At 38.7% G+C, this 15,913-nt stretch overlaps 1 protein-coding gene across 1 annotated transcript in view; it reads left to right on the top strand.

Annotated features, from left to right (window-relative positions):
- MED13L (mediator complex subunit 13L) overlaps positions 1-15,913 on the top strand; it is a 200,209-nt gene that overhangs the window by 179,093 nt on the left and 5,203 nt on the right. Inside the window, 7 exon segments of the mRNA XM_074920815.1 lie at positions 2,260-2,448; positions 5,119-5,342; positions 5,802-5,944; positions 7,630-7,788; positions 8,818-8,994; positions 11,241-11,395; positions 14,658-14,819. Of these exon segments, the coding sequence (XP_074776916.1) occupies positions 2,260-2,448; positions 5,119-5,342; positions 5,802-5,944; positions 7,630-7,788; positions 8,818-8,994; positions 11,241-11,395; positions 14,658-14,819 (1,209 nt within the window).

Genomic DNA, 15,913 nt, shown 5'->3' with positions numbered 1-15,913 from the left:
TATGGAATTACTTAAGAATTGAATTTGTGTAGTCAGAAGCAGAGCTTGGCCTACTGCCCAGACTGCCTGCATTTGTCCATGCCTCTTCTTTCACAGTGGCTCAGGCTAAATATATGGGGGGGAATGGGAGGCCAGAGATTGCAAGCTGTGCATGTATGTGTGCAACACATGCAAGAAACAGCTTGTGAAGGATTTCTGTATACCTTGTTCATGTATGCTCAACTTGGCTTAAAAGTATTTTAATTAAATTATAAAAAAAAAGAATTGGAAGTTATTATAATGTCTCAAATCAGACATGGAAAACATTTGTCATTTTTGGTAATGTTGACCTTATCATTCCCTGAAAGATGGGGGAATCTGTCACCACTATATTTCAGGCTTGGGGATGAACTGAAAATCAGATTGACACCTTCATACTGTGGTAGACTCTGGGCAATTTAATTGATTCAGACCCAAAGATACTAAAAATAAAATAGCCCCTGATACCACAGTGTCTGAAATACAAGAACATGTAAACTGTATCTTGAAATTGTATCCTAGTCTGTGTAAGGCAACTAACAGACTTACCAACTCTTTCTAAGTACTCTTTATTTTCTAGGCACTTTCTCAATATATGTGGCATTTTTCCAGTTTAAGTCAAAATAGCAGACAGTGTTCTCTTTAAGTAAAGGGTAACATGATATAGTTACCAGCACAATATCCTCACAGCTATACCACACTATACACAAATATACAATTATTTCAAAATAAATCAAACCCAAATGTTTATGGATCTGTTGAAATTCATACATAGAATGGAAAAGCCCAGCTTCTGAAATTGTTGGATAAGAGTTTGTCTTTTAAAAGCACGCGGTCACATTTTAGTAAAATAAGCTACCAAAGATCTAATGACTCAAGCAAGAACCATAGAGTAGTAGAAGTTTGGTGATACTTAAGTTTTATTGCTACTGAAAATATTTGCTAAAAGAATCTTCTTGGGTCTCATAGTGTTAGGTACAACATAAATATTTTATCTTGACAGTTTCTACTCCAAAGATCTCACTGTTCAAAGGACATTTCCACAGCCACCTGTAGGATATTGTATTTGTCCACAATAAAATAAAAAGAATGAGTTTACAGGGATTTAATTCTGATTTTAAAAAGGTTTTGAACTGAATGAAAACATTATTTTTGTTATGCTTGGTTTACTTCTGAAGGAATGTTGTGCCATTTCTCCTTCCTGTTCTTGTTGTGCAGATGGGTCTTAACCTCCAAACTCAAATATTATTGCAGTTCTGTTTCTTGCTGGTTGAGCATGTAAATTTAAGTGTCCTGCTTCACCTTACGTTTTGAAACCAATAAAACTGAACAGCAGCATAAGATTGCTGTTTACTAAATTGAAAAGGAGAAACAACTACATAAATCATTTTAATAGAATCTTAATTCTGCCCTCTACAATCATCTTTCAGAATGTGCTGATGCCCCCATAGCCAGCAAACAAATAGCTAATTCTGACCACAAACTGTGGAACCAAACCTGCCTAAACACAAATTTCAGAATACTGGAATTATGTAGTAAAGGCGGCCTGCAAATGAAGATACTCATCAGAAAAAGTTTTTTTTTTAAATTAAAGGTGTTTGAATACAAGTGTTTGGTTTTGGACTGAGGATTTAAAAAACTAAAAGTACCCCCAAGTTTTAGGTTATTGCTTTGAAAAGCCACTAGTAGTTACTTCTTGTGGTATACTTTGATGTGTGTTAAACGTGTAATTAATTATGTGCCCTTCCCAAATTGCAGTATGAATGAGAAATTAGACTTCAGAAAAAGAAGATTTGACTGGGGAAAATAATCTGTTCTTCTGTGTAGTTGATTGGGTTTCTCATTCAGTGATGTTTATATCAGACACCAGAGTTCCTTCAGAGTTTCTATTGAGCTGTGTTTGTCAGCTGTTCCTGGCGAATGGTAGTGCTGCTCAGTTATTGTTCCCCATTTGGGGGTATTATATTGGACAGTAGGAGCCTTAGCTTTCTGAGGTTTTGCAACCTTAAACGTATCATTGTAATGGAAACAGCAGGTTTTGTTTCATTGCTGCCATTCCTGCAGGAGGGGGGCAGCAGCCCTGCCAGGAGGCTGCAGGTGCTGAAACACAAATAACCGGCCACCACATACACGGTGTCATGGTTGTTAAATGACTAATGAACGTGTGAATCTGGTTTGGTATCAATGAACAGCTCTTTGAAGACTTTCAATCACGTTTTATTGTTTATGTGAATTATATAGATTGTGCCTTGCCAGTACATGCTGCAGACAATGAAGGATGAACAGGTTTTCTACATTCAGCACTTGAAGTCGTTGGCGTTTTCGGTGTACTGCCAGTGCAGGAGGCCGCTGCCCACACAGATTCACATCAAGTCTCTCACAGGCTTTGGGCCAGCTGCCAGCATTGAGATGACCCTCAAAAATCCTGAGGTTAGTATTGGTGTCAAGAAAATGAAAGTCTGTTAATAAACTCTAATTGCTTCTCTCAAATATATATATAAAAAAAGAGAGTAGAAAAAATACTTTCAGGAGTATTTTTTGAAGGTATAGAAGACAATGATACTATAAAGGTAAAAGGTAAGCTAATACTAAATAGAAAATAGTAAGAAAAATGTCAGACTACTTGCTTTCAAAACATTTTATGCTTCTGGTTTTGAGTCAAAGTAAAAGGTGTGATCGATGTGAAAGAAGAGAAAATGTATGCTGTTACTTAGGATTCGGAGACATTTTGTAATTTTAGTCTGTAGCCCTCCTACAAGAAAGTGTTTATGTCCAACCTTTATTCATGTACGTATATATGCATATATATTAAATAAGTTCATGTGCCTAATTACAGATATTATATTAATTCCCTGAGGTGTGGAGAAATCCCCCTATTTCAGTGGTCTTATCTTTCATCTGTTTTTTAAACTGTAAATATTCAAGCCCTGTTTCTGGAATTTTAGGGATTTCAAAAGAAGAATAATCCATCGTACTTTCTGTGAATGTTTTTCATTCCTTGAAAGGCAACAATGACTGTTTTATTTAGGTTTAGTGGACCAACTAAACAAACACTTACTTTGGGATAAAGACATGCTTGTTAGGCTTTAAAAACCTAGTTTCAAAATGATCATAAAACCAACGTTTCATTACGTAAAACCGTAAGCTCTCACTGAAGATTTCTAAAAGTGGTATCACCCCAGGAGTCTCCTCTCCCCGTTCTCTCCTCATCCTCCCCTCAGAAAGGCATCTGTTCAGCAGGATGGATGTTGCAGCAAGTTACAACAGTCATACTTCAAGCTCTTTAGGTGCGAGGGGATGAGCAATAAACTTGCAAGACCGCTGCAAGCATCTCCCTCCTTTAATTAATGTTCCTGCACTGTTGCCAGGGCAGTATACTTCTAGAAAGTGACAAAAGTAGAAACATGATACCCCTTAATGTCTCTAAGAAAACACTGTAACTTACTTTTCCTCTAAGCTGATTAACTTACACTTTGCATTTCACATTTAATTTCCTGAAGGGATAAAAGACACCCAAAAAGGGGCAAATGTTTTCATGAGCAGCTTACATTTAACATAATCAGATCTCTACTTTTTCCATTTTACATGTGTTTGCTATTGGTCTGCACTGCAGACTTCCAAACTTTACCAGAAAAATTAAGAAAATACCCTGACAGTTTCTAAATTACTGAGCAAGTGTGGCCAGGCCCATCGTGTTTTTTCTTCAGGGAGGAGTTATAAAGCAAATGTGGGTTTGGGGCCAACCCATCTGGAAAGCAGCTTTGCTGAAGGCAGCCTGGAGGTCCTGTTGGACGGTGTCTGTGTCTGGTTCTGGGCTGCTCAGTACAAGAAACATGGACACATGAGCAAATGCAGCAAAGGGCCACAAGGATGATTAAGGGATGGGTGTGTCTGCCAGCTGCGGAGATGCTGAGAGAGCTGCAGTTATCTAGCCAGGAGGGCTCTGAGAAACCTGTACAAATACCCGATGGGAGGGAGTAAAGAAGATGGAGCCAGGCTCTTCTCAGTGGTGTCTAGTGATGGGATGAGAGGCAGTGGGCACAATGAAATACAAGAAATACTGTTTAAATGAAAAAAAACAAGAAAACTTTTATACTATAGGGGTGATTGTACACTGGAGCAGTTGCCCAGGCAGGCTGAGCATCTCCATCCTTGGAGATGGCATCCAATATCTCTGATATGTCCAATGAGTCCTGGGCAATGTGCTTTAATTGACCATTTAGGCAGGAGGATTGGACTAGATGATCAGAGGTCCCTTCCAGTTCCAGCCTCCTGTGATTTTATGACATTTAAAAAAAAAAAAAAAAAAAAGATGGATTTAATAACTTACTACTGTCAGGCTCTGCAGGACTGCCCATGTATTATTTACAATACTGATTTGCTTCTGCTTATCATTAAATGGTGTTGAATGGCCTTGATTTCTTACAACCTTTTACAGGTTGGTTTTCTGAGGGGTGAGGGGTAGTTTGTTTCTTAAAGAGCAGCACTATCACATGTACAGCAGATCTGATTTACAGTTCAGTTCTGATTTGAAAACTAAAGTATTTCTGAATTAAACTGCAAGCTGTAAGATTTAAAGAATTCCTGACATCATGCCTGATGTTCATGAAAGTCTGTTATACCTAATGCCTTGGTAGAAAACTGTACATGAAGTCTGAGCTCTACCTGAGCAGTTTCTGAGTTAAGTCCTTGCTAACTCACACCAGATCGTGCTGCCCATTGTTCTGTAGGCAGTGTGTGATGGGCAGAGGTGAGCAGATGGCATCAACTTTAGCAAAAGGGTATACAGAATAACAGGTTTGAACAGGACTGTTTCAGAGACTGGTACCACCCTGTCCAAAGACTGCTTTCATACCTTAGTTTCCCTGTATATAAAAATAAATCTTTATATAAGGTCTGAAGTAGATCAGTTTTAACTAGCAGAAATGAATTGTCTATAATCACCCTTTTCCCAATATCTCTTTTGACTATGCGTGCCTTGAATTGAGTTATTGTCTCAAACCTCACATTTTTCTGTACTCGCTGCCAATCTGTTTGTGCGTTTCTTGCATTAAAGAGTTTCTGATAGATCTGCTGATGATTGTGTTGACTTTATTGCAGAGGCCCAGCCCAATCCAGCTGTATTCACCTCCTTTCATATTGGCACCCATCAAAGACAAACAGACAGAGCTGGGAGAAACGTTTGGAGAGGCCAGTCAGAAATACAACGTGCTTTTTGTTGGATACTGTTTGTCTCATGATCAGCGTTGGCTTCTGGCATCCTGCACTGACCTTCATGGTGAATTGCTGGAAACCTGCATAGTTAATATTGATTTACCAAACAGGTAGAAACCTTTTCTTTTTACATTATATCTGAGCCTATAGTTGTCATCTCTCATTCTCATCAGCTTCTTGCACATCCTTGTACATCATTGTATTTCCTGATGATGTGATCATGTTAGTGTTACAGTGAAAACAATTCAGTTGCCGCTTTTATAACTTATAAACTGCAGAGGAAAAAACTTAACTCTTACACCTGCTCTAGAAATGCTACCTACAAGTCTTGTCTTCAAGAACAACTGGTATGTTGCTCAGCATATTGACACCCCTTGCATGTCACTGCAGTAATAGTACTGAAAGCAGACACATACTTTTTCTGCTTCTTGTTAGTAAAAGTTAAGTTAAGGTACTCCACAGAACTGTAAGAACTACAGAGGGCAAGCAGTGAAATAATTATAGACTAGAAATCTGAATATTGTCCTCAATTCTCTTACTTTTTTTTGTTGTAATTCCTTAACCTCCAGGTCAAGGAGGAGCAAGTTGTCTGCACGTAAAATTGGTCTGCAGAAGCTATGGGAATGGTGCATTGGTATTGTACAGATGACATCCCTGCCTTGGAGAGTTGTCATCGGGCGGCTCGGCCGCCTGGGCCATGGGGAGTTAAAAGGTATGAAACGTCAGTGCTGTCGCTGTGGCTTTGGAGTGAAGACGTGGCCTCAGTGTGCAAGGCAGAATGACTTACAGAATTGATCATGAACCTTTAAAACTAGAAAATTGAGAGTGATAATTCTGCCCTGGCACTGAATTCTTGTATTGGTTTCTATAAACAATTCACTTGTTTGTACACTGGGTTTGATGTCACTCCCTCAGGCCTTGTGGATGTTGTGTGGATTCACTAGTATTTGCACACTGTACTTCCACGTGGAAGTCATGGAATTCGTCACAGGATAGAAACAGATCTGGACTTTAGTTATTCTGTCACAGAAATAGAAACAGGATTCAATTCTGATTCCTAAACTTAAACATAAGATAAGCAATCTTACGTTTAGCTTGCAAAAAAAGTTAACTGAACAAATTTGTTTTTCTGTGGTATACAAAACTAACTGATAAACACTGATAACACTGATAATCAATGTTAACCAGCAATGAGGTGCTCTCTGCAGCCTGCAAAGAGTTCCCAAGATTTAGCTTTCCTAACAGCTTTGTGGGGGAACCTAAAGGGATTCAGTGTAGATGGGGACTGCCTTCAGTAGTGACCCCACACACTCGTTTAAATACAGGCATTCAGCATCTCTTCTTCCATTTCTACTGGCTGTGGCCATTATTCAGGTTTTGTCTGGTAACTAATTGGAAGAAAATAGGATTCTGAGAGGGTGTGCTCGGTGTTCACCCATCTCCTGAGTTGGAATATGAAGATAAATTAGGAGGATAAAGATATTTCATGAGTGTTTGTCCTTTTACATTAACAACTGAAGGAGACATGAATTCCTCTGATTAGCTTATTATAAGAGATTCTGTATTTCAAGAAATTGGAAGAAGAGTTTAAAACAGTGCAAAATAAATAACAATTCAGTCTGAAAGCACAAAGAAATACTTGGGGGGGGGGGGGGGGGGAGCACTAATTAAATGCCTTCTCCCATATAGTACATGCAGGGAAGAAGAACTGTTGCCTGCCCTGGCAGGGGAATTTGGTATCCATCACACACATGGGAGTTAAATGGAACGAAGGCAGGAAAACAGATTAAGAATGTAATCAACAACTCACTCCCTCCCTTCCACATAATGTCATTTAAATGACTAAATGTAGTTTCTTAAACGTATATCTAATTCATAACAAAGTTTAACAAAGTTTCTTGGATATCGAGTGTGTGAATTCGTATCTCTGCTTATGTTTCAAGTATTCCAATTGTACAGCATGTTAGATGAAAACAGATGTCCTTTCTGAAAAAAGAATCAGTACATTTTAGGAAAAGATCTGTATGTAACTAAAAAAGCATTTTTAAAAATCTTATAAAAGGATCCTTATATGTTGCCCTGCTTCACATCAGAGAAGTACCTCCTCTACTTTACAGGTAGAATGAAAGACTCATTCTTTCATACATCACCTTCAGTGATCCGTCCAAGTAATGCAGTTAGCTCATGGGAAAAACTGCAACTACCACAGAATAAAATACTCTGCAGTAACTGCTGGAATACCAAGCTCACAGCACCATACACCACCTTTACACGGGGAGGCAGTCCCGGATAGGAGTGTTAAAGAAATGCCAAGTGTTACTAGTATTTTGCTATTTTCAAGCAAGTGCTGGCTATTTCAGAACTCTTCTGTTCTATCGTGTTGTTTATTCCTTTCAGACTGGAGTATCCTCCTTGGGGAATGTTCCCTGCAGACAATCAGCAAACAGCTAAAGGAGGTGTGCCGCATGTGCGGCATCTCGTCAGCAGACTCTCCGTCTATCCTCAGTGCCTGCTTAGTTGCCATGGAGCCACAGGGGTCATTTGTTGTGATGCCAGGTAAATTTTACCCAACTACTTAAATGCCAGTGAAGCTTTTATCATACTTATCACACCAGCACATTAACTTTGGGAGACTTTTGAGTCCCACAAGAAGACCTTGACTAGCATGGCTAGATGTGGTGGAAAATAGGTTACAGAACTCCCCAAAGTACCAGGAAGAGATGCTATGCTGGGAGTGTAGGCTCCTAGGGAGAAGGATTACTGCAGGCCACTGCCAAACGGATGACTTTTCCTTGGGGAGGTCATGTTTTCAGGTAGGGCAGTTCTCATCAGCTGAAATGTGATGTAGACGCCCTCATGCAAGGAGGAGTGCAGACACTCGAAGAGGCGACGGTGTGAAAGAGTAGAAGTCTGTGTAAATAGGAGTAAAGATAAACCTGCTTGCCTTTTCATATGCTTAAATTATTTAGAGAGCTCTATTATAAGCAGTTCATGGAGTTCAATTGAAATAAAATTTAATTTTGAGGTTCCCTTTACTTATTTGTTATATTACAGAAACAGGTACTTTTTAATGTATGTGGTGACATATCCTTGCAACCTACTCAGGTTTTTTTAAGTCTAGAAATAAAAGATTACTACATAGAACAGAATTAAACAAGCTTGAAAATTCCTCACCAAGTTGAATAATTTTCAAAGCGGAGAATTTGTAACATGAGAAAATAGATGGCAAGTTACACTTTTTTCATGTCAACCAAAGTGGGGTATATTTCATAATTATACAGATGTATGTGTCAAGAATAAATTTAACTTGCTCATTTAACAAGTAAATCTTTGATTAAGGGGTAGCAGAATGAAAGGAAAGATGGAGCATTGTATGGGAATTCACATGGTTAAGCATTATCTATACAACTTGTGATCTTAATTTCAAGCTCTTCTAGTAATTTATTCTTTTTAAGATAAGAACCCTTAAACACAGGTATTAGCTTGCAAACCTAGATCAGATGAACAGAAATTTAACTGAACGCAGAACATGTATTTTGGAGATGATTCAAATTAATGTCTCTGCCATTGCTTCTCTTCTGGAAGATGCTGTCACTATGGGGTCAGTGTTTGGCCGGAGTACTGCGCTGAATCTGCAGTCATCGCAGCTCAATACCCCTCAGGATGCCTCCTGTACACACATCCTGGTTTTCCCAACCTCTGCTACTATCCAGGTAGCACCAGCAAATTACCCCAACGAGGATGGATTCAGCCCTACTAATGGTAAGTAAGCACATGTCTGGTGTAAGAGGTGAAATACTTGCCAGTGCTCAGTCCCCTGTTCAGAACATCAGCAGCGCTGTACCAGTTGTCAGTAAAAAACCTGAGTGGACCAGTGTTCTCCCACGGACCCCACGCCACCCTAATTTAATTTAGAGGGAAAAACACTACTTCACAGTTACAGGATAATATACCATGTTTTTTTCTGAAGTCTGTTTCAGATAATCATACTGATTTATTCCAAAAGTGATACGGACCAGTCAGTATGCCACGTGGCACAGACTGTAAGATGCTTTTTCTTGTTGTTGGGACTTGGTCAGTAGTGGTTCACTTCATGCCCTGTTGTGTACAAAGCTTGTGAGGAAGGAAGTGCTTGTTTTATAATTTTAATCTCCCTGTAAAGTAGGCAAAATAGAGCAACCCGAGAATTCTTAATGTTAGCAGCGTGCTTTTTCAAGCATTTTTAACGCTGTAGTTTGTGTCAGCAAGACTCTGGTTAATACTTTATATAAGTATTTTCCTAACTGTTTTGCCATAAATCCTTAAAAATGATTGTAAAATAATTTAAATCACGAGTAACGACAAACATTTATAATAGAAGTGTTTTATGAAGAGGGAAGCTACAGTGTAGAGAGGAAGAAAGGCACACTATTTTTAAGGAAAGAGTCTCCTTTGATCTGTTCCTCCTGGAATTTCAGTGGGCCTCACAGAAGGGAAGTTACCCCTCTTAATACTTAAGCAGCTGTCCTTTCAAGGCCCCAGAATCCTGACTGAATGCTGTGCTGACAAATATTTAACCTGCATTAACCTGCCCTTTAGTGCTTCAGATGCTAATTAGAATCAGGTACAAGAACTGGCGTTTTCCAAAATGGTGTTAAATTTAATTTTCTTAACTCTGTTCCACTTAATGATTAATCTGCTTCCTATGCTATTAGCCATCTCATTTATGCTTTGGAGGCTAAGCAGAGCATGACATGAGTTCTGTTTTTTTACTGAGGTTGTAGGACAGAAGTTAATAAACTTAAGTTAATTCATTGCTCTTGCAACCCATTGTTTCTCTTCAGAAGATGAAGAAAAACAACTACCTGCCTATTTTAACACTAGGACTTCAGATGAAATTAGCTCGACACGCACATCCTTTTCCATGTTCTTGTATTTATTTATAATGTATTATAAAAATTATAAAAAATTATTTATTATAACATGTAAAAATGCATGACTTTTATTTAGGGCTCCATGTGTTTTAGTATAAATTGGCTGCAATTCTAATTAATCCAGTTAATTCAGACAGCTCCCACTGTCCCTTTCTGTACATCCCTCAGATGTACTTTAAATATCATTATACTATTTAAATGTCTTTGCCTGCTGAGAAATCTGGGTAATGAAAAAAACCCTATAAACAATATTGTGATGCTGGGAATTTTTTGCTCTGTGTTTATAATGTCTTCGCTTTCCACCATGTAAATCACTCATGGTATCATAACCTGTGTTGCAAATGACTGAGTAATGGAATGTACTTCTCACAGAATGCACACACATTTTCACTGTATCTTTACAGCCTTACCACATATTAACATAAACCAAATTAAAATAGCAAGTTATGATAATACTACCGTATTTAATTTCTGAGATGAAAGTAAAATATTAAAAGCTGTGTTGTAGGAAATCCTGGTGCAGTATTTGAAATAATCACGAAGGTACCTTGCCTGCGAGTGTGGCGCAGGCCTTGCTGCCCATGCTGATTCTGTGAGCAATTTCCTTGAAGCTGCCAGGGCTGCTCCCAGAATATTTTGAGCAAATGTGCCAAAGCGCTGGTGTGTAGCACCAGAAGCCTGAAGAGCAGCACCTACTGAGAGTAACATACATGGGGGGTTTTAATGTATTTCAAATATTTTGGTAATGCATTTCTGTGACTAACTGCAGAGAGGTGTCATTTTTTCTGTTACAAAATTCAGTTTTGATTTTTATTAGGCTGGTATGACAGAATTTTTGTTCACTCTTATGACCATTGTTAAAATTCATTATTTTAATAAATGTCTGCCCATTTTTCAAGTCTGTGCGGATGCAGTCAAAGGTATTAATAAGGATTAAACAGCAAAGTGTCTATCTCTGCTTTCATCTGTCTCAAGAGTATGTAGAAAAAAAAGGAATGATAATAAATTAAAGGGAATGGTAATAAATTGCAAAACTTTCTTGACAAAAATGAGTACAGCACATTGGAAATAATTTTTCTTTCGTTTCCTTTTCAGACGACATGTTTGACCTCCCGTTCCCCGATGACATGGACAATGACATTAGAATTTTAATAACAGGGAATCTTCACTCTTCACCAAATTCCTCCCCAGTTCCTTCCCCTGGATCGCCATCTGGCATTGGAGTGGGACCTCACTCTCAGCATAGTAGGGTAAGACTGTAGCACTTCAGGGCTTATGCTACTTAGAATAAAACACAAAAAAAGACCCAAATCCTCAAACAAAATCCTTTTCCCTGTAGATTCTCAAGTGTAATAAGGTCAACAGCAAGCAGAATTTAAAGTTAAAATTGAAGGTGCTGGTTAAATCCTATCGTAGAATGTGCCTCTGCCTTGACTATTTACGTCTCTAGAGTGAACTGTTAATGTACAAGATAACTGAGAGGAAGAGAGAAGCTTTATTTTTGTGTGGCAGACCCATGTCTAATGAGCCGGTATAAATTTAATCTGTAGTCGTCCATTTTTTTTCTGGAAAATCACACGGAATGTCCCTGGCACAAAGTGACAAGTCTTTGAGAGAAAGGAAGAGACGACAGTTCGGTTCACATGAATTTCTAGGGGAGGCAAGAAGGGAGATAATTCTCTTAATAATAATAAACACCTACCCATAGAAACTCCACAGGTGCTGGATGTTTATGCAAATGTTGTTTTCTTAGTAAAAATTAGCCCAGAGCACATAGTGTTTGTAAGTTATTTTTGTTTGAAGTGGCTTTTATAAAGTTGGTTCCAACACCAATGATTACTTAGAATGCAAATTATTTTTGGTAATTCAAGGTATTTTTTGAATCAGCTTTAGCATAATTTGGATCATGTTTGATGGAACTCTTTTACTTACACATTTAATTGTGTAAGAGACTTACCTGGCTCTTAAAATGGTTTTCATCACAAGTATGTTGAAGTTTGACGCTTCATGATTTCCTGTGAAAGTTTTCTAGAAATAGTACATTTAAAGCAGTAGCATGCTATTTCTTTACTAAATAATACCGTATTTTATTAAAGAAGGAGGTTAACTTTTATACAAGAAACAGATAACCCAGATATCCATGATTTAAAATTTCTGGTTTAGTGATCTGTAATAATTTAAGTAACTGGATCTGGATCTGCAACTATCACTGGTGCTTTAGACAGTCTCGAGAGACCTATAAATCTGGTATGAAAGGAAGCACAGAATACATACTTAAAGGAGTTATATGTACAGCTATTTGCCCATGAATGATGCTACTCATTCAGCCTCTGTAACAAAGCACTGCATTTTTCTAAATGTAGGTAAGTTATCTTAAGAAAAGAATTCTCACTGCCTGAATGTGACTACCTAAATGGTGTTAATTTCACCACCTGGAAAGAAAAAGTCCTGCCTGTACTTTACTGGCATTCTCTGCCAAAATGCTTCAATGGTCAGCTTAGTACAGTGTGTAAAAAACTTACTTCTGCATCAGCCACAAAAATGCCAGTGCTGTATTTTGTGGTCTCAGTACACAGCCACCTTACCTTATGTTAATACTCCAACCCACTTTTAAAAGGGTAAATAACTGCACATTGCCATCACTTGGTTATTTCAGACTGGTATGTGGGCAAATTTAAAGTTTAAACTTCTGTTGCTAAGCCCTCCAGCCATAAATCACAACTCATCACTCATTACAATTTCTCTCTTTTACTTCGTTTGTTCAACAGTCTCTATTCTTTCACTTTTAGAAATGCATTTACAAAACTCACTCTCGGTGGAACCCCATCCAGGTGGCTTAAGAACAGCACCAAAAGGTTAATGACCAGAGAGCTTAGAGACCTGGCCAGGCCATTTCTAGATGAACCTGTCGTAGTAATTCAGTTTAACCATTAACGAGGGCCTAGTAATTGATGTGTAATTTTTGGTTTTAAAAAAGCAACAGCGTGTGATCATTACCTTGTGGGTCGGGGAAGGTCAAGCCTTCGTCCATGTAACCCATAATTGATTGCTGCAGTTTAGCAGTGTAAGTCCTGATTGCCCAGCAGCCAGTTTCAAGGTTTGCTGTTGGGCTTTCTGAGCACCCAAAGCCAGGTCCAGGTGAGCTGCAGCCTTCTCCAAGCTTTATGGACTGTTTCACTTTCTTTGATTCCCGATGAAGATATTACTGTTGGAGAAAGACCTGCTTGAAGGACTAGCGATGAAGGCTTTGTGAATTAAGCTGATTTCTGTGCAGGGTTGGTTTTTTTAACCTACGGATTTAAAAGATGTTTATGGATTAAATCCACTGCTATCCCAGTCCTTCTGGGATAAGTTGGAAGCTTAAATACTTGCAGGCATCTTTTGGGTTTTTCCTCTGTGAAATAAAATTGAAAGCAAAATAATAAAGGGTCTTCTGAGAAAAGCAAATACATTTGAAATAGGCATGTACTCTAGAAGGGAATGGCAGTCACCCTTTCTGATACCTAAGGAGACCCTTGCAGGTTTGGTGGTGGTGTTCATGAAGGTAAGGTTGTGTATATACACACACACAAGCGAAGCAAGCTCACACCAAGCGTTCCTATCCAACAGCCCTGGGTATGGAAGGGTCATCTAGGTTTTACTCTACAGAAATAAAATCACAAACATATACACTGACAGGCAGTGACTCAAAGTCCAATGAAATTAGTTTTACAGCCAGTTTCTCATTGTTTAACTCTCTCCTCTCCAAATAACTCTGGTCCATACATAGGAATATGAGTAACTAATACTGCAAAATACAGTATATAAATAAATGAAGAAGTGATAGAAATTGAAAAGCAGGACAGCCACTTCCTTTCCCTCACGCTTCCCCCCCTGCCCTTGGTAGCACAAATATAAACAAAGCATAGCATCTTCTGTCCAAGTGTCCATAGCAAGGAATAGCAAGTGTAGCATTTTTTTCCTAAGTTATCAATGTAACTAGCTGAAAAAGCAAACACAGTCAAACTCATAAAGAGGCAGACACTCTCTGTTCTTCCATATTTGAGTGTGTAACCCATCCTTCCACTAGCTGAAGTCAGGAGGATCTGCAGTGTAAGCTGCTGTCTTTGACATGTTTAGGAAAAGCCGATGAGGCTTCATGAACTTAAACTCAACACTGGTCTTCTCTTTGCATGCACCCAAGAAGCTGTTGAGGTTCACAGCCACAGCCCAGTACCTCTGAGTTACTGTAGCATCAAATTCCACATGTACTCAGTTCAGTTTAGGAGGTTAACATTGCTGTCAGGGAATCTGAAGTGCTTCTGGAACTTAAGCCTGGAGAAGCCAGCTATGGGGGAAAAAGGAAGGGATTAGAGAGCTTTGACTAAAACTCATGGATGACTAAAGGATAGCTCATTAGTGACAAGACAGAACTGGATTAAATACTGAGCAATTAGTAAACAAAATTAATGGTATTGGAGCAGGATGTAATGACATAAACCAACAAACCTGCCTGTTCAACTCTTCTTTCAGAGGGAAGGGGAACGTCTCCTTTCCCGAGAAGCCCCCGAAGAACTGAAGCAGCAACCTCTTGCTCTTGGATACTTCGTATCAACTGCCAAAGCCGAGAATCTCCCGCAGTGGTTCTGGTCATCCTGTCCTCAGGCGCAAAACCAGTGTCCCCTCTTCCTGAAGGTCTGTCTTGGTATCCTTTCACAGGGGAAGGAGAAGAATTCTATTTATAACCCATGAATTGTCTTTGAATATGTTGCCTTTGCATGTTTACCACAACTGTGACAGTACTGGAAATGGAAATGCAATTTCAGGTTTAAATTTACTTAAGATAGCTGGCTATTAAAACTTCATTCTCTTTTGCTAAAGCCCTTACCTGAAAACAGAATAATTTGGCAGCTTCTAAATAGAGAATCATCAAAGCTGTATGCTTGTGGAACTGTCCTGGTTTTCATTTTCAGTCAGCCTAAGACAGGAGGGACATACCTTCTATGCCACTGTAACAGATAGATGAGAAGTTAGAAAGGAGAGTAGCACCTCCAGGTAGAGCATTTACTACCCATTTCTGTTTCCCTAGTCGTGAAAGCTGCACAGTGGAGTCTGTAGTGTTGCAGTGAACCTGAAACCTTCCATTCCAGGATCACAAGTGCTTGTGAGACGTATACGTCAGAACTGGTTCAGCTACTAGAGATTCACTGATCCCCGGGGAGTGTCATGTGGCTTCTTATCTAAACAAATCAGAAAAATGTAAACTAGTGACCATGGAAAGATGAACAATCTGCTTTGAACAGCATCACATAACTATTGGAGCAGACAATATATAGAATAATGAGGATAGTGCCACTTACTAACAAATACTAAACAGTTTTGCAAGTCTCTTAAATTCTCTCATCCATGTCTATCAGGCAGTTATCAGTGTAAAGGTGTTCAGTATTTCTCAATTCTTTCCTCATGCAAAATAAGTAATTTTAGGAGTGATGTTAACAGTGACTTGCAGTCAACATGGCATGCTCTATATTCTCTATAGCACCTCCATCAGAAAAGTACTAAACTTCATTCCTTATGCTCCGCTCTTTCCATGGATAGATATTCCTGAAGTATGTGCTCTTCTTTAAGCCAGCAGAATGGAGATCTTGAAATAATATGAAAAATAAACCACCGTGTTTTTGGAGCTAGAGATGAAGTTATATGCTAAACTTAAAACTACCTTTTTTTTGTGAATGAGTAATCCAAAGACTGTGTTTCAGTTCCAGCAGTAAAAACAAAGTCAGCAGAGC

Source organism: Athene noctua, chromosome 17, assembly GCF_965140245.1.
Source record: "Athene noctua chromosome 17, bAthNoc1.hap1.1, whole genome shotgun sequence".
NCBI lineage: Eukaryota > Metazoa > Chordata > Aves > Strigiformes > Strigidae > Athene > Athene noctua.
The sequence above is the reverse complement of the archived record's forward strand: the minus strand, read 5'-3'. Positions and strand labels throughout refer to the sequence as shown.